Raw genomic sequence first — 15,618 nt, 5'->3', positions numbered from 1 at the left:
GCATCATTTTTATGTCAAGACGAGCAAATGAATAACCGGGGTCAGCGGTCGGCAACGTGCAGCTCTTTTACTGTCCTGTTGTGGCTCCACAGCAGAATCAGATTAGTAGGTAAAAATAAAATAATCCTCCTTTACAGTAAAATAAAGCTCTGCTGATCGTTCAACACAGTTTAACAATAAATGGTCTTAAACTCTGGAGTTAATGTAGAACTGCTAATTCACCCTTTAACCCTGAAGATCAGCACAGACTGCTGGTTACCATAGCAACACAGACAGCAATCTCGCCTAGCTAGTAGCTACGAAACGGCAAAGAGAGAGATTTAAGACGAACATCGATAATTTAGAGATGAATGGACTGATTTACATTTATAATCACTCCAGCTGGTTTCCTAAAATGTTTAATCTGCAACGAGAAACTATCAAATGCTAAAAAGTCACACAGCACTCTCATTCGTCAGCTTCTTGTTCATTTTTCGATTCTACCTTAAAATGGTCCACAGGAAATTTTGAACGAGAAGCCGGCATCTCCAGCAGAAAACTTTTCCACAAAAGTAAAATAGTTTTACAGAAACTGTTTTACTTTTGTGGAAAAGTTTCCTGCTGGAGATGCGAGAAACGCGGCTATAGCTGAGCTAAAGCTTAAAGCAGAGCAAAGTAAGTCTTTTTGTTGTATTTGTGTTTACATTTCTATTTTTCAGTCTATACTAGTTCATCAGCACATACTGAGACATATTTACAGCCAAGATGGTAAAATGGACATAAACGTTGTGGCTCCCAAGGTGGTTTGATTTTTGTTCAAGGGACAAAATGGCTCTTCTTAACATTTGGGTTGCCGACCTCTGACCTAGCTAGATAAATACGATACAGCAGGCTGTCACAAGCTAGCTTATTAGCTAGTAAAAGTTGCCAGTGTTATTTCAAGAGACTTTATCATTGCTGTTAGAACAAAACCTTCTTATGTCCAAAAAGTAGCTTTACAGGAGAAAACGTTCATAATTAATACTTAATGTGTGTAAATGGAAGTACATTTTAATCTGTCACTTTGGACCATTTCTGTTGGCATGAAGTTTCAACAACGCTAATGACGGTTGGTATTTTAAAATTTATGCAAAAACATTTAAAACCACTAGACGTATCTGCGTTTTGTCTGGCTTTCATAATTGTTGACTGATTCTTGACTCTTGTTTCACACAGTTCACTGTGGTGGTGAGTTTCAAACAAGTTTTAGGTGAATCACATGAGGCTTTGCATGATGTAACACAAGTGAAATTTGGGTTCATATAGGTTTCAAGCAGCTAAAGGATTGTGAAAGTTTCACCGTGTAAATCTGGCCTTTCTGTGCTGGTTAAGATGGTTATAATCAAAAAGATAAATTAAGGAATACAGAGACGACCTGAAACTCTTTTGGTACCAAATTAGTGATTCCTTTTTAAATCTTAACGGCCGTCTACATTTTTAAGAATATAATAGATACATATATATTTATATGTATATATATAGTGGCGTGTTCTGTAAGTGCAGATAGAAAATTAAACAATGTCAAGATCCAGCTTGATTTCTGATCATGGTGAGGTTAGCATGGGCAGTTTCTGCTAAGGCGTCTTTAGTCCGTAATCCGTTAGTCCGTGACACCAGCAGTGCAGAGGCTGAGATATATCCATGAGGAAGCTCAGCAAGCGGTCAACTCGGTTAGCGGTCAGCTCAGTTAGCGTTCAGGCTAACGGCAGTCTCTCAGCTTTCCCAGTCCCCGCTGCTGATAGGCCTCATTTCAGAGCCTGCAGCAGTGGAGGCCTGCTGGACCGAGCGTTCGTGTATGTATGTGTTTGTGTTGCTGTTGTCTTCATGTGCAAGTCAGATGCTCCTATTTTCAAATTAGGGCTGTTTAAAGTAAAATATCCTCCGTAAATTCTTATTCTGGGCCTGTTCACACCTGATAACAATTTTATCTCAAGATAACAAGTAACTCATTATTTCAAGATAACAATTTTGTTATCTTGTGATAACAAGGTAAACAACTCATCTCAAAATAACAGCTTTGTTATCTTGATCACTAGATAATTAACTCGTTATCTCGAGATAACAAGTAACTCGTTATGTCAAGATAACAATTTTGTTATCTTGAGATAAAAAAAAATCTCATTATCTCAAAATAACAGCTTTGTTATCTTGAGATCACTAGATAATTCGATATCTCGAGATAACAAGATAAGTAACTCGTTATTTCAAGATAATTTTGTTATCTTCAGATACCGTGTTATCTCAAACAGCTCTGTTATCTTGAGATCACTAGATAATTAACTAATTATCTCAAGATAACAAGACAAGTAACGTGTTATTTCAAGATAACAAGTTTGTTATCTGTGATAATAAATAACAACTGTATTACCCTGAGATCACAAGATAATTAACTCGTTATTTCAAGATAACTTTTATATTGAGATAACAAGATAAGTAACTTGTTATTTCAAGACAACATTTTTTTATCTTTAGATACTAAGATAAATAACTTGTTATCTCAAAATAACCATCCAGAAAATTCTACATTATAACAACATCATGGCCTCTCTGGACTTTCCTAGTTTTGTTTTAGTATTGTGTAAAAATTTACAGTCATAGGCAAAAGTTTGGGCACCCCAAGTGGCATGTTTTTGTTGATTTTCTAAGTGAAAATACATTAACATCGTCTACGGAGCACACACTCCACATTTTGATACACAATCACTGTTTACTGTTAACAAAAACACACATAAAATGTGGCTTGGGCAAAAGTTATGGCACATTTTATGTTTTATTATTTCCAATATGTTAATCTCATAGATTAACATATTGGAAATATGAATCAATAGAAATTATGCACCAAAATTCACAAAGATTTGCAGAAAAATCTTTAAGTGTGTTCTCTGTAAAGGATACACTGTCAGAAATAAAGGTTCTGTTCAGGTACTTTTTTCGTTCATCAAGGTACAAACAGTGTAAATGTTCCCTCAAAGGTACAACAGTGGTTTTAAGGTCTGATTGTGAACCTTAAATAAGTTTTTCCAGGTGAAAAGTTTGTATTTGTACCTTTTCACAACCGAATGTTTCAAAACAGAACAGTAAAATAAAGTCCTGGAGACGAGACGGGGTGTGTGGAGTCAGTACAGCTTAGAACATATCATTTCAGTGGATTATGGTTCAGTTATGTTCCCTGACTAAAGGTACTGAGATGGACCCTTGAGGGAACCACCGCAGTGACAGTTTAGTCCCTTTAGTTCTGAGAGTGTGTGTTAACTTATTTTAGAAAGTCAATAAAACGTAGTTTAACTGGGGGTGTTCAAACTTTTGCATACATAATGTAACCAACAGTGAAAGACTAAAAATCCACAACAAGATGGAAACTCAGAAATCAAAACAATTTTAAATGTTACAACATTCGCATGTAGCCTTTAGGTTTCTGATAATTTGGACAACAGATGAGGGCAGCATTTCCTCACTGATGGGACAAAACCTTATGTCTCCACTTTTTTATTGTGTGAAAATGGTAGCTTTTCTTTTGTTTCTGACAATTTCATGGTGAATGGACCAATAAGAAATGGTTCAAAATCACCTGGAGTCAAATACTTTTACATCAATTAACATTAACAGGGAAAAGGTTTATTCTTCCTTCTGAAATCGGACCATTTTGGAGATAAAAGGTTTTATTTCAACAACGGCGATACAACTGTGTGTGTGTGTGTGTGTGTGTGTGTGTGTGTGTGTGTGTGTGCGCAGCTTCAGCAGGCCTGAGTGGAATTCTGAGAACCTGAACATTCCAGAGTTCCACGTAATCCCTCTGTTTCATCCTCAGGGTCCTCAGTTGCTCCTGAGCTTCTTATAAAGCCTGTGTGTTTGTTTAATAGCGTGACCTCCTCGAAATCTCGACTCGTCCCTCAAGAAGGCCGTGCATGTGTCAGCACGGCGACTCCACGTAGTCATTGTCGAGGCGCGGCCTGAAAGGCATGGCGAGCGATCGGCTGATGACGATGACGGGCGGGGTCAGGCAGTCGTCGCGGCGATGGAGGATGTTCCAGATTAGCATGGCGGCGGCCAGCGTGGCCAGCAGGCAGGCGGCAATGTTTATGTAGCAGGAGTAGGAGAGGTGTGTGTACGGGCCGATCCTGTAGAAGGACACCAGACCGATCACCAGCACGAAACCTGCAGGAAGAAGGACAGGGCAGGTTAGCATGGAAGCTGAGCTCCAACAGTGGGGCAGGCACTGAGATTTGAAGCAGTAACAGGACATGAAGTCACTTTACCAGTTTCTCCTTACGCCTTGGATACACTACATGACTTTTAAAGCCTGAACAGGTTATAACAGACTGGGCGTCTCACACTGTCGACTGTTTTCTGCAGATTTTTTGGGTGACTGAAATATTGGGGATCCACACTAAACGATTAGGGATCACACTACTCAGCTTTTCAGCTGCTGCTAAACTGAACGGAACTCACTGAACTCGCATGAACTCTCGCTTTATTAGGAGACGCAAATAAATAAACGTGGAGCTGCTGCTGTTTTCTCTGCCATTTGCGCTGAAACAGTAAAGAAGAAGCAGGTAAACATGTGTAAGTGAGGATCACGGATTTAAAAATATGATCAGTGTGGAATTTTTAGAGTTTTAAATGTACATAAACTCGATTGTGCCTTAAACTCAGCTTATTAAAAAGCTTCGCTCCACATGTGAGAGACTTTTCACCGTTTTTCTTTGTTTACTTGCTGTATTTTCTTCTTTCATGCTCTTAGTTTTCATTGGTTGTTGCAGGAATCTGTTCAAGATTGAGTTTTTGATCCGTTTTCACTAGATTATACTCAGAGTTGGGTCAAGAAAATCAAACATGTTTGATAAACTCTGGTCTGAAATGCGATCAGGAGGCTAAAAATCTGAGTCTGTGCCCCTCAGACACAACTCGACTCTCTCCCCAACTGTCGACACTGACTGACCCAAAAATCTGCAGACTAGACTTGACTCAGATCAGGCTGAGAATCAGGGCTAAAATCGGGGTAAAAGTCGTGTAGTGACTTTTACTACTGCTGTAGTCAGTCAGCCAAGACATGTTTGGTGTCTGAAGTCTGCTTCCTTAGTTTAACGCTAGAGCTTATGCTTGTGTGTATGATATGCTGCTCATAGCTTTGGTGGAAAAACTAAAGATGAACACTTCAGACACCAAACATGTTTCAGCTTATGAACCATCTAGGATAAGGAATGATTGCCTTAATATGAACACATTGCCAAGGATGCACTGTCCAATCACAGTCAGGGGGAGGTCCCAGCCCTTGTGGAAAATAAATATATTCCAAATACATTCATCAAATATATTTTTGCAATGGATGAAAATGTCTAAAAGTTGTGTGTAGCTGTAATGAAGGTTACAGATGTAACTAAACATACTGATCTGCACTGTACTTTACAGTAACCATGTACGTCTGCAGTCAGACTCTCACACACAATGTATTTCACATAAACAAGAGATCAGATCATAACTGCATTTTCACAGAGTATCAATACCCACAACACTCGCTTCTGTCCTGTTAAAGGATCATTTGATCAGATTTAAAATGAAGATACTGGAACACAAACTCATCTCTAAAGGTATCAGACAGTGAAGCGCATCAGACAGGATTCTGGATATTTTCATACATTTTCAAATGGATTTGATAAACACATTTACATACGTTTATTTTTGTATGGGACATTTCTATGTGTAATATTTCCCCATACTTTTTAAAGTTTGGTTAATATGGCAATGCATTCTGAAATACATTTTAGTGTTTGGAGTGTATTTTCATATGGGAGAACAAATAAAATGGTTATGAGTTCTGTTTGGCAGCCAGTGCACACCACACCATACAAACCACTGCATCGTTTTGGTCTAAAAGATGACATTTTGCTTCTAAACATCACTTCATTTGACGTCTACTGCTGGTTGTAGCATTCTCTCACTACCTAAAGGGGCAGCTGCTTTTACTCAAGCTTCCTCCTCATCCAACATGAATATCTAGTAGCTGAAAAATTTCCCATGGCTATTTTGGAATAATAAAACGTGTTTTGTGCTCATTAAACGTTTTGAAAACTCAAGTATCCAAATTAATGTCGATGCTATTTAGTTATAATCCATGGACGCCTGATTTTACCCTGCTTTAGTTTAACTTTTTTTTTTTTCGCCAAAAAAATGTATCCAAATCAACAAACGTCTGTTTGACATTCTGTTTGATTTTTGCAGTTCTCATCAAATTATTTTATAAAATGTCAAAATGCACATTAAAATGCATTGATGCAAACCCAGCTACTATGGGGTTAACCGGCTGGTTTAGGTCAGTTTTGGACGAAATGTTTTTGCACTTGGGTCAGTTTTAGACACAAAACTTGATGTTGTGGTTCAGTCGGGGTCAAACAGACTCAGATCGCGTCCAGACTCAAACTGCGACGCTGTGTTGGGTCGGGTTGGACTTTGGTGAGGAAACTGTCAGGCTGTATTCAGGTTCAGACTAATTTCAGGACCCGATTATAGCTCTAACATCTGCTGGTGTGTGTGTGTGCAGTTCCTGCAAGTAAGTAAGGAAGTTGCACGAAATAAGTTGTTCTGGGAAGCTGTGGATTTGGCTGGGATTACAGTGGGAGTTTTCCTGCCGGGATGCTATTCTAAACTCTAGCACTAATGTTTATTGTAACTAAGGTTATTTTTGGACGAGTTTATTAATCCCTCCATTTTAGGTAATGGAAGTGTCTTAGTCATGTAGTAGTTTGGTGAAGACGATTGGCCGAGTGATGTTGATTGACTGGGTCAGTGGCTCCTCCCGCTTCCTCTGTAATAGAGGGAAGTTATTAATAAAACAGCCCAGCAGAGCGTTTTTCCCAGAAACACGGTGAAGTCCCAGCAAAGGATATGAGAGCAGGACAAAGACTAAGGAGCACCAGACTGTTCACAGTTCACTTATTCTCTCTCTCTCTCTCTCTCTACATAGATATATATATATATATATATATATATATATATATATATATATATATATATATATATATATATATATATATATGTATATACGTATATCTATACGTATACACGTCAAGTTACGCTCTAAAAAATAAAGGTGCTACAAAGCGTTCTTAGTGTGATGCAATAGAAGAAGAACCATATTTGATTCCCTAAAGAACCTTTCACCAGTCCTTCACTTCCTTAAGTTTAAAGAACCTCCTTATAAAGTAAAGGTTCTTCATAACTGGGTTGAGAACTTTACATTATGTGAAGCTTCCTTTAAAAAGTTCTTCACACATCTGATTGACAGACGTGGTTCTTCGATGGCATTGCTCAAAGAACCCTTTGTCCCACCTTTTTTTAGAGTATTTAGAAACACTGACAGCCGTCATAAGATCATCAATAAACAAGGCATAAAAAAAGACTAGCGTCATTATCAGATATGAGATTATCTGATATCTAAAAATTCTCTCTCTCTCTCTTTTTTCTGTCTGACTGTGTATTTTTTTGGCATGGCCTGTAATCTCTCTGGTTTCCTTCCCTCTCTCTTCCATTCATCCTTCCTTCCTTCCACCCCTCCCATTCACCCTAACCTAAATAATCTCTCTCGCTCACTCTCGGTCTGTCTCCAGGCTGGTCTGGCTGTCCGCTCACACCGCTCTACATTTCCTCTCCATTGTATCTGTGTCTGAGGTTGAGTCCACCAAGGCCATTCACCAGAGAGAGAGAGAGAGAGAGAGAGAGAGAGAGACAGAGAGAGAGAGAGAGAGAGAGAGAGAGAGAGAGAAACACTAGAGCTTTAATCGGGTCTGATCTTGAATATAACTCAACAGAATTCTGTGTAAGTCTAATTCCTACCTGGCCACAAGGGCAGCTGTCGTCAGATCCTTCGATTCAAAAACAAACAGCCTAAATTGTCTCCCCATATTCTGCCCACCAGTGTGTTCTTTCATAGCTAGCATGAGTAATAATTGGTACTTGACGGCTGGGTTGATTTAGGCCCAGTCCCATTTCACCCCTCGGCACACCAGGGAGCAGTTTGGGGTTAGGTGCCTTGTTCAAGGGCCCTTCAGTCATGTCCTGCGAGCTCAGGGGATCAAACCGGCGACCTTCCGGTCACAGGCCTCATTGCCTAACCTCAAGCCCATGACTGCCTCTAAATTAAGGCTGTGACACGCTGAATGCAACGAGTTTTTTGGGGAATTTCGCCAAGTCATTTGCATTGTGCCAAAAAAAAAATAACAACAAAAGGGGTCCTTTACTTCTCACGATACAGCCAACCTGTGGCATTGTGCAGCATGCTTTGCACTCGGAAAAGCTTGAGGAGAATGGAGAGTTTCTCCACCGCATTCATGAGCTGAAACTTTATAATCTCTCATTCACAGCTCGGATTTCTCATTTTGAGCTGATTTATAGATGCAGCTCCACACGAGACGAAGCACTAAACAAACAGGCTGAATGTCTTAAAGTGCAAATATGTGTTGCTCCTCACTGAGCATATATTTGCACAATATGGGCGTACAATTACAGACTGTAGCTGGACAATTGATCAGCCCTCCTCTACCCTGTTAATCATTGGAAAGGGACCTTCATTGGACCACCACTGACCAGGTATTCATTGGGAAGTGGGCCATTCTCAGCACAGCAGTGGCTCTGGCATGGTAGTGTTTGTAGCAGTGCTACGAATGTATCAGGTACAGACACACAGATACACAACATCAGCTCCTTGTGTCTCCAAATTCTATGTGCATGATTATTTTCTTTTCTATAGCAGCTACGCGTGCCTTCTTTGAATACCCGATTAAGTGAGTGAACACTCAGAAGTCAGGATATCCACGTATTTGAATAGAAGAGCCCATCCCTAGCAGTGACACTGGACTCTTGACAGTAATCATTACTCCTGTCAGTAGGAGTTGGAAAAACTCCCAGCGGCCAGTCAGAGCCGCGAAGACGCCTACGAGTCCGTCTGTCTGCGCCTGTTAGTCTCCATCTCCGCGTCCGAGTGTATGCAGAGCAAGGCTTTGTTTATGATGGTCAGTATGTCGGTAGCCAAGGCCAATATCATTAGCATTCCCAGGAATGGAGGTGTTCCCTCTATTGTTTCAATTACTGTTCCTACTTAGTTAATAGCATTAGCGCATGAGCACGTAAAACACATGAAAATGATAACCGCGTGTCAAAGGCGAGGAAACAGCCAAGGAATGCTGCCATTCTCGGCTGGTACGTCACTAAAGGCTGGGCCGGTTTGTCAGATCCTTCGACTGCAGCCAAGAAATGTGTGCTTCATGTGTGAGAAATCAAAGGTTTGTCCTTTGAGACCTTTAGTCATTCACAATCCTTCACGCGCAGAACAAAGCTGCTTACGACCCGGCAGGAAGAGCTAATACAGTAACAGACATCCATACCTGAGTTCTACCGCACAAATACAGTAACAGACATCCATACCTGAGTTCTACCGCACTTACACAGTAACACAGACACCCATACCTGAGTTCTACACACTAATACAGTAACACAGACATCGTACCTGAGTTCTACACACTAATACAGTAACACAGACACCCATACCTGAGTTCTACCGCACTAATACAGTAACACAGACATCCATACCTGAGTTCTAGCGCACTAATACAGTAACAGACATCCATACCTGAGTTCTACCGCACTTACACAGTAACACAGACACCCATACCTGAGTTCTACACACTAATACAGTAACACAGACATCTGTACCTGAGTTCTACACACTAATACAGTAACACAGACACCCATACCTGAGTTCTACCGCACTAATACAGTAACACAGACATCCATACCTGAGTTCTAGCGCACTAATACAGTAACAGACATCCATACCTGAGTTCTACCGCACTTACACAGTAACACAGACACCCATACCTGAGTTCTACACACTAATACAGTAACACAGACATCCATACCTGAGTTCTAGCGCACTAATACAGTAACACAGACATCCATACCTGAGTTCTACTGCACTAATACAGTAACAGACATCCATACCTGAGTTCTACCACACTAATACAGTAACACAGACGTCCATACCTGAGTTCTACCGCACTAATACAGTAACAGACATCCATACCTGAGTTCTACCGCACTAATACAGTAACAGACATCCATACCTGAGTTCTACCGCACTAATACAGTAACAGACATCCATACCTGAGTTCTGCCGCACTTATACAGTAACAGACATCCATACCTGAGTTCTGCCGCACTAATACAGTAACAGACATCCATACCTGAGTTCTACCGCACTAATACAGTAACAGACATCCATACCTGAGTTCTACCGCACTTATACAGTAACACAGACATCCATACCTGAGTTCTACCGCACTTATACAGTAACAGACATCCATACCTGAGTTCTGCCGCACTAATACAGTAACAGACATCCATACCTGAGTTCTACCGCACTTATACAGTAACACAGACATCCATACCTGAGTTCTACCGCACTTATACAGTAACAGACATCCATACCTGAGTTCTACCGCACTAATACAGTAACACAGACATCCATACCTGAGTTCTACCGCACTAATACAGTAACACAGACATCCATACCTGAGTTCTACCGCACTAATACAGTAACACAGACATCCATACCTGAGTTCTACCGCACTAATACAGTAACAGACATCCATACCTGAGTTCTACCGCACTAATACAGTAACACAGACATCCATACCTGAGTTCTACCGCACTTATACAGTAACACAGACATCCATACCTGAGTTCTACCGCACTAATACAGTAACACAGACATCCATACCTGAGTTCTACCGCACTAATACAGTAACACAGACATCCATACCTGAGTTCTACCGCACTTATACAGTAACAGACATCCATACCTGAGTTCTACCGCACTAATACAGTAACACAGACATCCATACCTGAGTTCTACCGCACTAATACAGTAACAGACATCCATACCTGAGTTCTACACACTAATACAGTAAACAGACATCCATACCTGAGTTCTACCGCACTAATACAGTAACACAGACATCCATACCTGAGTTCTACACACTAATACAGTAACAGACATCCATACCTGAGTTCTACCGCACTAATACAGTAACACAGACATCCATACCTGAGTTCTACACACTAATACAGTAACAGACATCCATACCTGAGTTCTACCGCACTAATACAGTAACAGACATCCATACCTGAGTTCTACACACTAATACAGTAACAGACATCCATACCTGAGTTCTACCGCACTAATACAGTAACAGACATCCATACCTGAGTTCTACCGCACTAATACAGTAACACAGACATCCATACCTGAGTTCTACCACACTAATACAGTAACACAGACATCCATACCTGAGTTCTACCGCACTAATACAGTAACAGACATCCATACCTGAGTTCTACCGCACTAATACAGTAACACAGACATCCATACCTGAGTTCTACCGCACTAATACAGTAACAGACATCCATACCTGAGTTCTACCACACTAATACAGTAACGCAGACATCCATACCTGAGTTCTACCGCACTAATACAGTAACAGACATCCATACCTGAGTTCTACCACACTAATACAGTAACGCAGACATCCATACCTGAGTTCTACACACTAATACAGTAACAGACATCCATACCTGAGTTCTACCGCACTAATACAGTAACACAGACATCCATACCTGAGTTCTAGCGCACTAATACAGTAACAGACATCCATACCTGAGTTCTACCGCACTAATACAGTAACGCAGACATCCATACCTGAGTTCTACCGCACTAATACAGTAACGCAGACATCCATACCTGAGTTCTACCGCACTTATACAGTAACACAGACATCCATACCTGAGTTCTACCGCACTAATACAGTAACACAGACATCCATACCTGAGTTCTACCGCACTTATACAGTAACACAGACATCCATACCTGAGTTCTACCGCACTATACAGTAACACAGACACCCATACCTGAGTTCTACCACACTAATACAGTAACACAGACACCCATACCTGAGTTCTACCGCACTTATACAGTAACACAGACATCCATACCTGAGTTCTACCGCACTTATACAGTAACACAGACACCCATACCTGAGTTCTACCACACTAATACAGTAACACAGACATCCATACCTGAGTTCTACCGCACTTATACAGTAACACAGACATCCATACCTGAGTTCTACTGCACTAATACAGTAACAGACATCCATACCTGAGTTCTACCGCACTAATACAGTAACAGACATCCATACCTGAGTTCTACCGCACTAATACAGTAACACAGACATCCATACCTGAGTTCTACACACTAATACAGTAACAGACATCCATACCTGAGTTCTACCGCACTAATACAGTAACACAGACATCCATACCTGAGTTCTACCGCACTAATACAGTAACACAGACATCCATACCTGAGTTCTACCGCACTTATACAGTAACGCAGACATCCATACCTGAGTTCTACCGCACTAATACAGTAACACAGACATCCATACCTGAGTTCTACCGCACTAATACAGTAACACAGACATCCATACCTGAGTTCTACCGCACTTATACAGTAACGCAGACATCCATACCTGAGTTCTACCGCACTAATACAGTAACACAGACATCCATACCTGAGTTCTACCGCACTAATACAGTAACACAGACATCCATACCTGAGTTCTACCGCACTAATACAGTAACACAGACATCCATACCTGAGTTCTACACACTAATACAGTAACAGACATCCATACCTGAGTTCTACCGCACTAATACAGTAACAGACATCCATACCTGAGTTCTACCGCACTAATACAGTAACAGACATCCATACCTGAGTTCTACCGCACTAATACAGTAACAGAGACATCCATACCTGAGTTCTACCGCACTAATACAGTAACAGACATCCATCACTGTAGAGATTTACACAAGTATGCATTTGCCAATAAAAAAATTTTAAAATTTAGAGTCCAGTTGATGTGAGGTATATACTTATACTGAATATGATGAAACAAAACAATATCAAATAAAATACAGTGAGATAAAGTAAGAGAGATTTTTCTTATTTCTTATTTTTATATTTTCTAGATGTTTTATACGTAACAGTGTGTATGTGTGTGGTATGTGTGCAGTACATGATGGATGCGTGGTAGGAAGTATGTGATATTGCTGGATATGGGAGTGTGTGTGTGTGTGTGTGAGGTGGGTGTGTGGGGATGCGGATGTCTACAGCAGTGATACAGCCGGCTTGGCTGCCTCCGATGGGGCGTTCCCTTTACTTGCAGGGAAACAGTGTCGCCCTGCAGTTTATACAGGAGTGTGTGTGTGTGTGTGTGTGTGTGTGTGTGTGTGTGTGTGTGTGTGTGTCACAGTGCACAGGGACATTTTTTATTTTGTCAGACGCAATCTGTTCCTTGACTTTGAGTAAACAGACGCTTTATAAGGTACAATTAATCAGATCCCTCCTCCCACAGGCTGTATCACTTTTAGCTTTGTTCTGGTTAAACATCCCGTTGCATCCATATCTACATTTCAGACTGTCTCTGTCTCCTGGCAACATAAACAAACATGCACAGATACAGTGCTCTGTAATACACTTAGAAATAGCACATTATCAGTGGACTACCATAGTACACACTCACAGATACACTTACAGCACTGTGCCAAAGGAAAAGTCAGAGACTACACAGCCATTAAGATCAAGTTATTCATCACCTTTATTCCAGCTTCCTTTCTTTTCAGGAGACTCTCTTTCAGTTCCTCAAAGAATCTGCAGACACACCTCCAAAGTTCAGTCTTAGAAGCTGGTTGATCATTTTCTGAAGTAATCAAACACATTCAGTGGTGTTGAGGTCTGGACTCTGGGGCGGTCACTCCATCGTTCAGCTTCTTTGTTTGATGTGTCCGTCTCCTTTTCTCAGTGAGGTTCTTCTTGAACAGCTACACATCCTTTCAGACCCACAGCGCTGAGTCGTCTTCTCACAGTGGAAGGATGGACAGAAACACCTGTGGATGTTTTCAGATCTGAAGCAGCTTGATTTTCTCCTCTCTCTCAGAGATGAAAGCTTTAAGTGCTGTTTATCTGATGGGGGCAGTTTTGGCGTCTACCAGCTCTTCCAGGTGGTTGTTAGGATTCCCAGCTTTGGTTTTTCTGCTTCGCTGTGCGAGTTAATATCTAATCTCCTCAGAAATAGCTCCTGGAAAATCAATAACTTGTACTTAATAGCCATTTAGACTCAAACTGAAGAGTGGTCACTGACTTTTACTGTAAGAGCACTGAATCAATACTCAATATTTGGCAGTACGCCGAGTTTGGGAGAGTGTTGGAGAGAGAACATGAGACTGACGCAGCCCTGTCAGTAACTAATCACTACTTAATGGTGCTTTATTGACAGAATAAAGCTGGGATTTGCAGGACGTGAATATCAGCTGATATTACTGGCTGACTGATATATTGATGAGGCCTTTGTTGAAATGTACCAGCACGCTGCCATACTGCTGTTATACAAGCTCTTACAGACACATTCGTACATCCACAGAAATAGAAATTGTAATTAGAGCCCAACTGATATATTAGTTGGCCAAAAATAGCAGCCGATAATGGTTTTACTGGTACACACCAATAATTATGGACTATCTGTGGTTGTGAGCTCCAGAGGACGAGGCCACAGCTTACACAGTGGGACACACACTGGGAACTCAACATAAGATACTCCCTGGTTAAGTGCGTCACAGTTATAAAGACTGAACTGGAGAATCCGAACACAAAAACCAGTCATGATCAGAATAACAAAAAGAAAAGGTTTAAAGATCTTTTGGGAACCAGATGTGAATACGAAACAAATGAACAGGTGGAATATTTATGAAAGATATCCTTGTCCCTCACAAACTGGGCAAACTGTGACATCATGCAGGATGATTTCCTCTTAGGAAAAGCGACCGGAGAGCTGAAACTCGGGAGCTGAAACCGAGTGCACACAGTTCTGATGCACGTAACGGATTTTTGAAATGAAGCACGGTAAAAAAGAACATGAAAAAAAAGTGAAATATTCAGATCTCAGATATTTACAAGGATTATGTAGTTCAAGGCATTAATAAAGATAGAAATAAGCTAAATATATAGAAATTCATCATTTATAGAGTACTTTCTATTGGGAGGTGTCTGTCCCAAACCCAAACCCCTAAATTTACACTTACGAAAATAATACTTAAATGTTTTTTTTTTTCTTTTTGATTCCTTTAAAGTAAAATTGAACAATTTAGATTTATCATGAGTTACATTTTTAACCTAAAAAAAACTTTGTTTAAAAAATGCTGTCCCAGGTTTTCATGTCACTACTGAAACAGAGTTTTAAGGTGGAGCCTTATTTTAGCCACACCCCTGCATTTTTGAGCAGGAAGTGAGGCTTCATCCCTGTCCCTCATGGCCACATGGTGAGCAGTTAGATCCCACTGTTTTGAAGTAAATGTGTCCCAAAGTCTGAAAATCAGTGTGGAACATTAAGAATTATCACTACTGAAACACAGATTTTCTGAAATTAAGTAAACTTTGTGTGTTTTAATGAAAAATATGATGATTTTAGTGAACAGCTGTTCAAAGCTGTG

The 15,618-nt window shown here is 40.5% G+C and overlaps 2 protein-coding genes across 3 annotated transcripts in view; one reads left to right on the top strand and one right to left on the bottom strand.

The window, feature by feature from the left end:
* Positions 1-15,618, top strand: part of ift140 (intraflagellar transport 140 homolog (Chlamydomonas)) — an 81,655-nt gene that overhangs the window by 36,659 nt on the left and 29,378 nt on the right. The gene's annotated exons all lie outside the window — the stretch shown is intronic.
* Positions 1-15,618, bottom strand: part of tmem204 (transmembrane protein 204) — a 29,427-nt gene that overhangs the window by 3,888 nt on the left and 9,921 nt on the right. The window contains exon 3 of one of the 2 annotated variants that reach the window (XR_005007801.1): positions 3,702-4,173. Coding sequence is in view for 1 of the 2 variants with exons in the window: in XM_036581377.1 (XP_036437270.1) it covers positions 3,929-4,173 (245 nt within the window). In the remaining variant the exon portion in view is untranslated. Of the gene's footprint in view, positions 1-3,122; positions 4,174-15,618 lie in introns of those variants that run through there. The other variant, XM_036581377.1, reaches the window with a different exon arrangement.

This window comes from Colossoma macropomum, unplaced genomic scaffold (genome assembly GCF_904425465.1).
Source record: "Colossoma macropomum unplaced genomic scaffold, Colossoma_macropomum, whole genome shotgun sequence".
In the NCBI taxonomy this organism is placed as follows: domain Eukaryota; kingdom Metazoa; phylum Chordata; class Actinopteri; order Characiformes; family Serrasalmidae; genus Colossoma; species Colossoma macropomum.
Note: the sequence above shows the minus strand (reverse complement) of the source record. Positions and strands in the feature narration are given on the sequence as shown.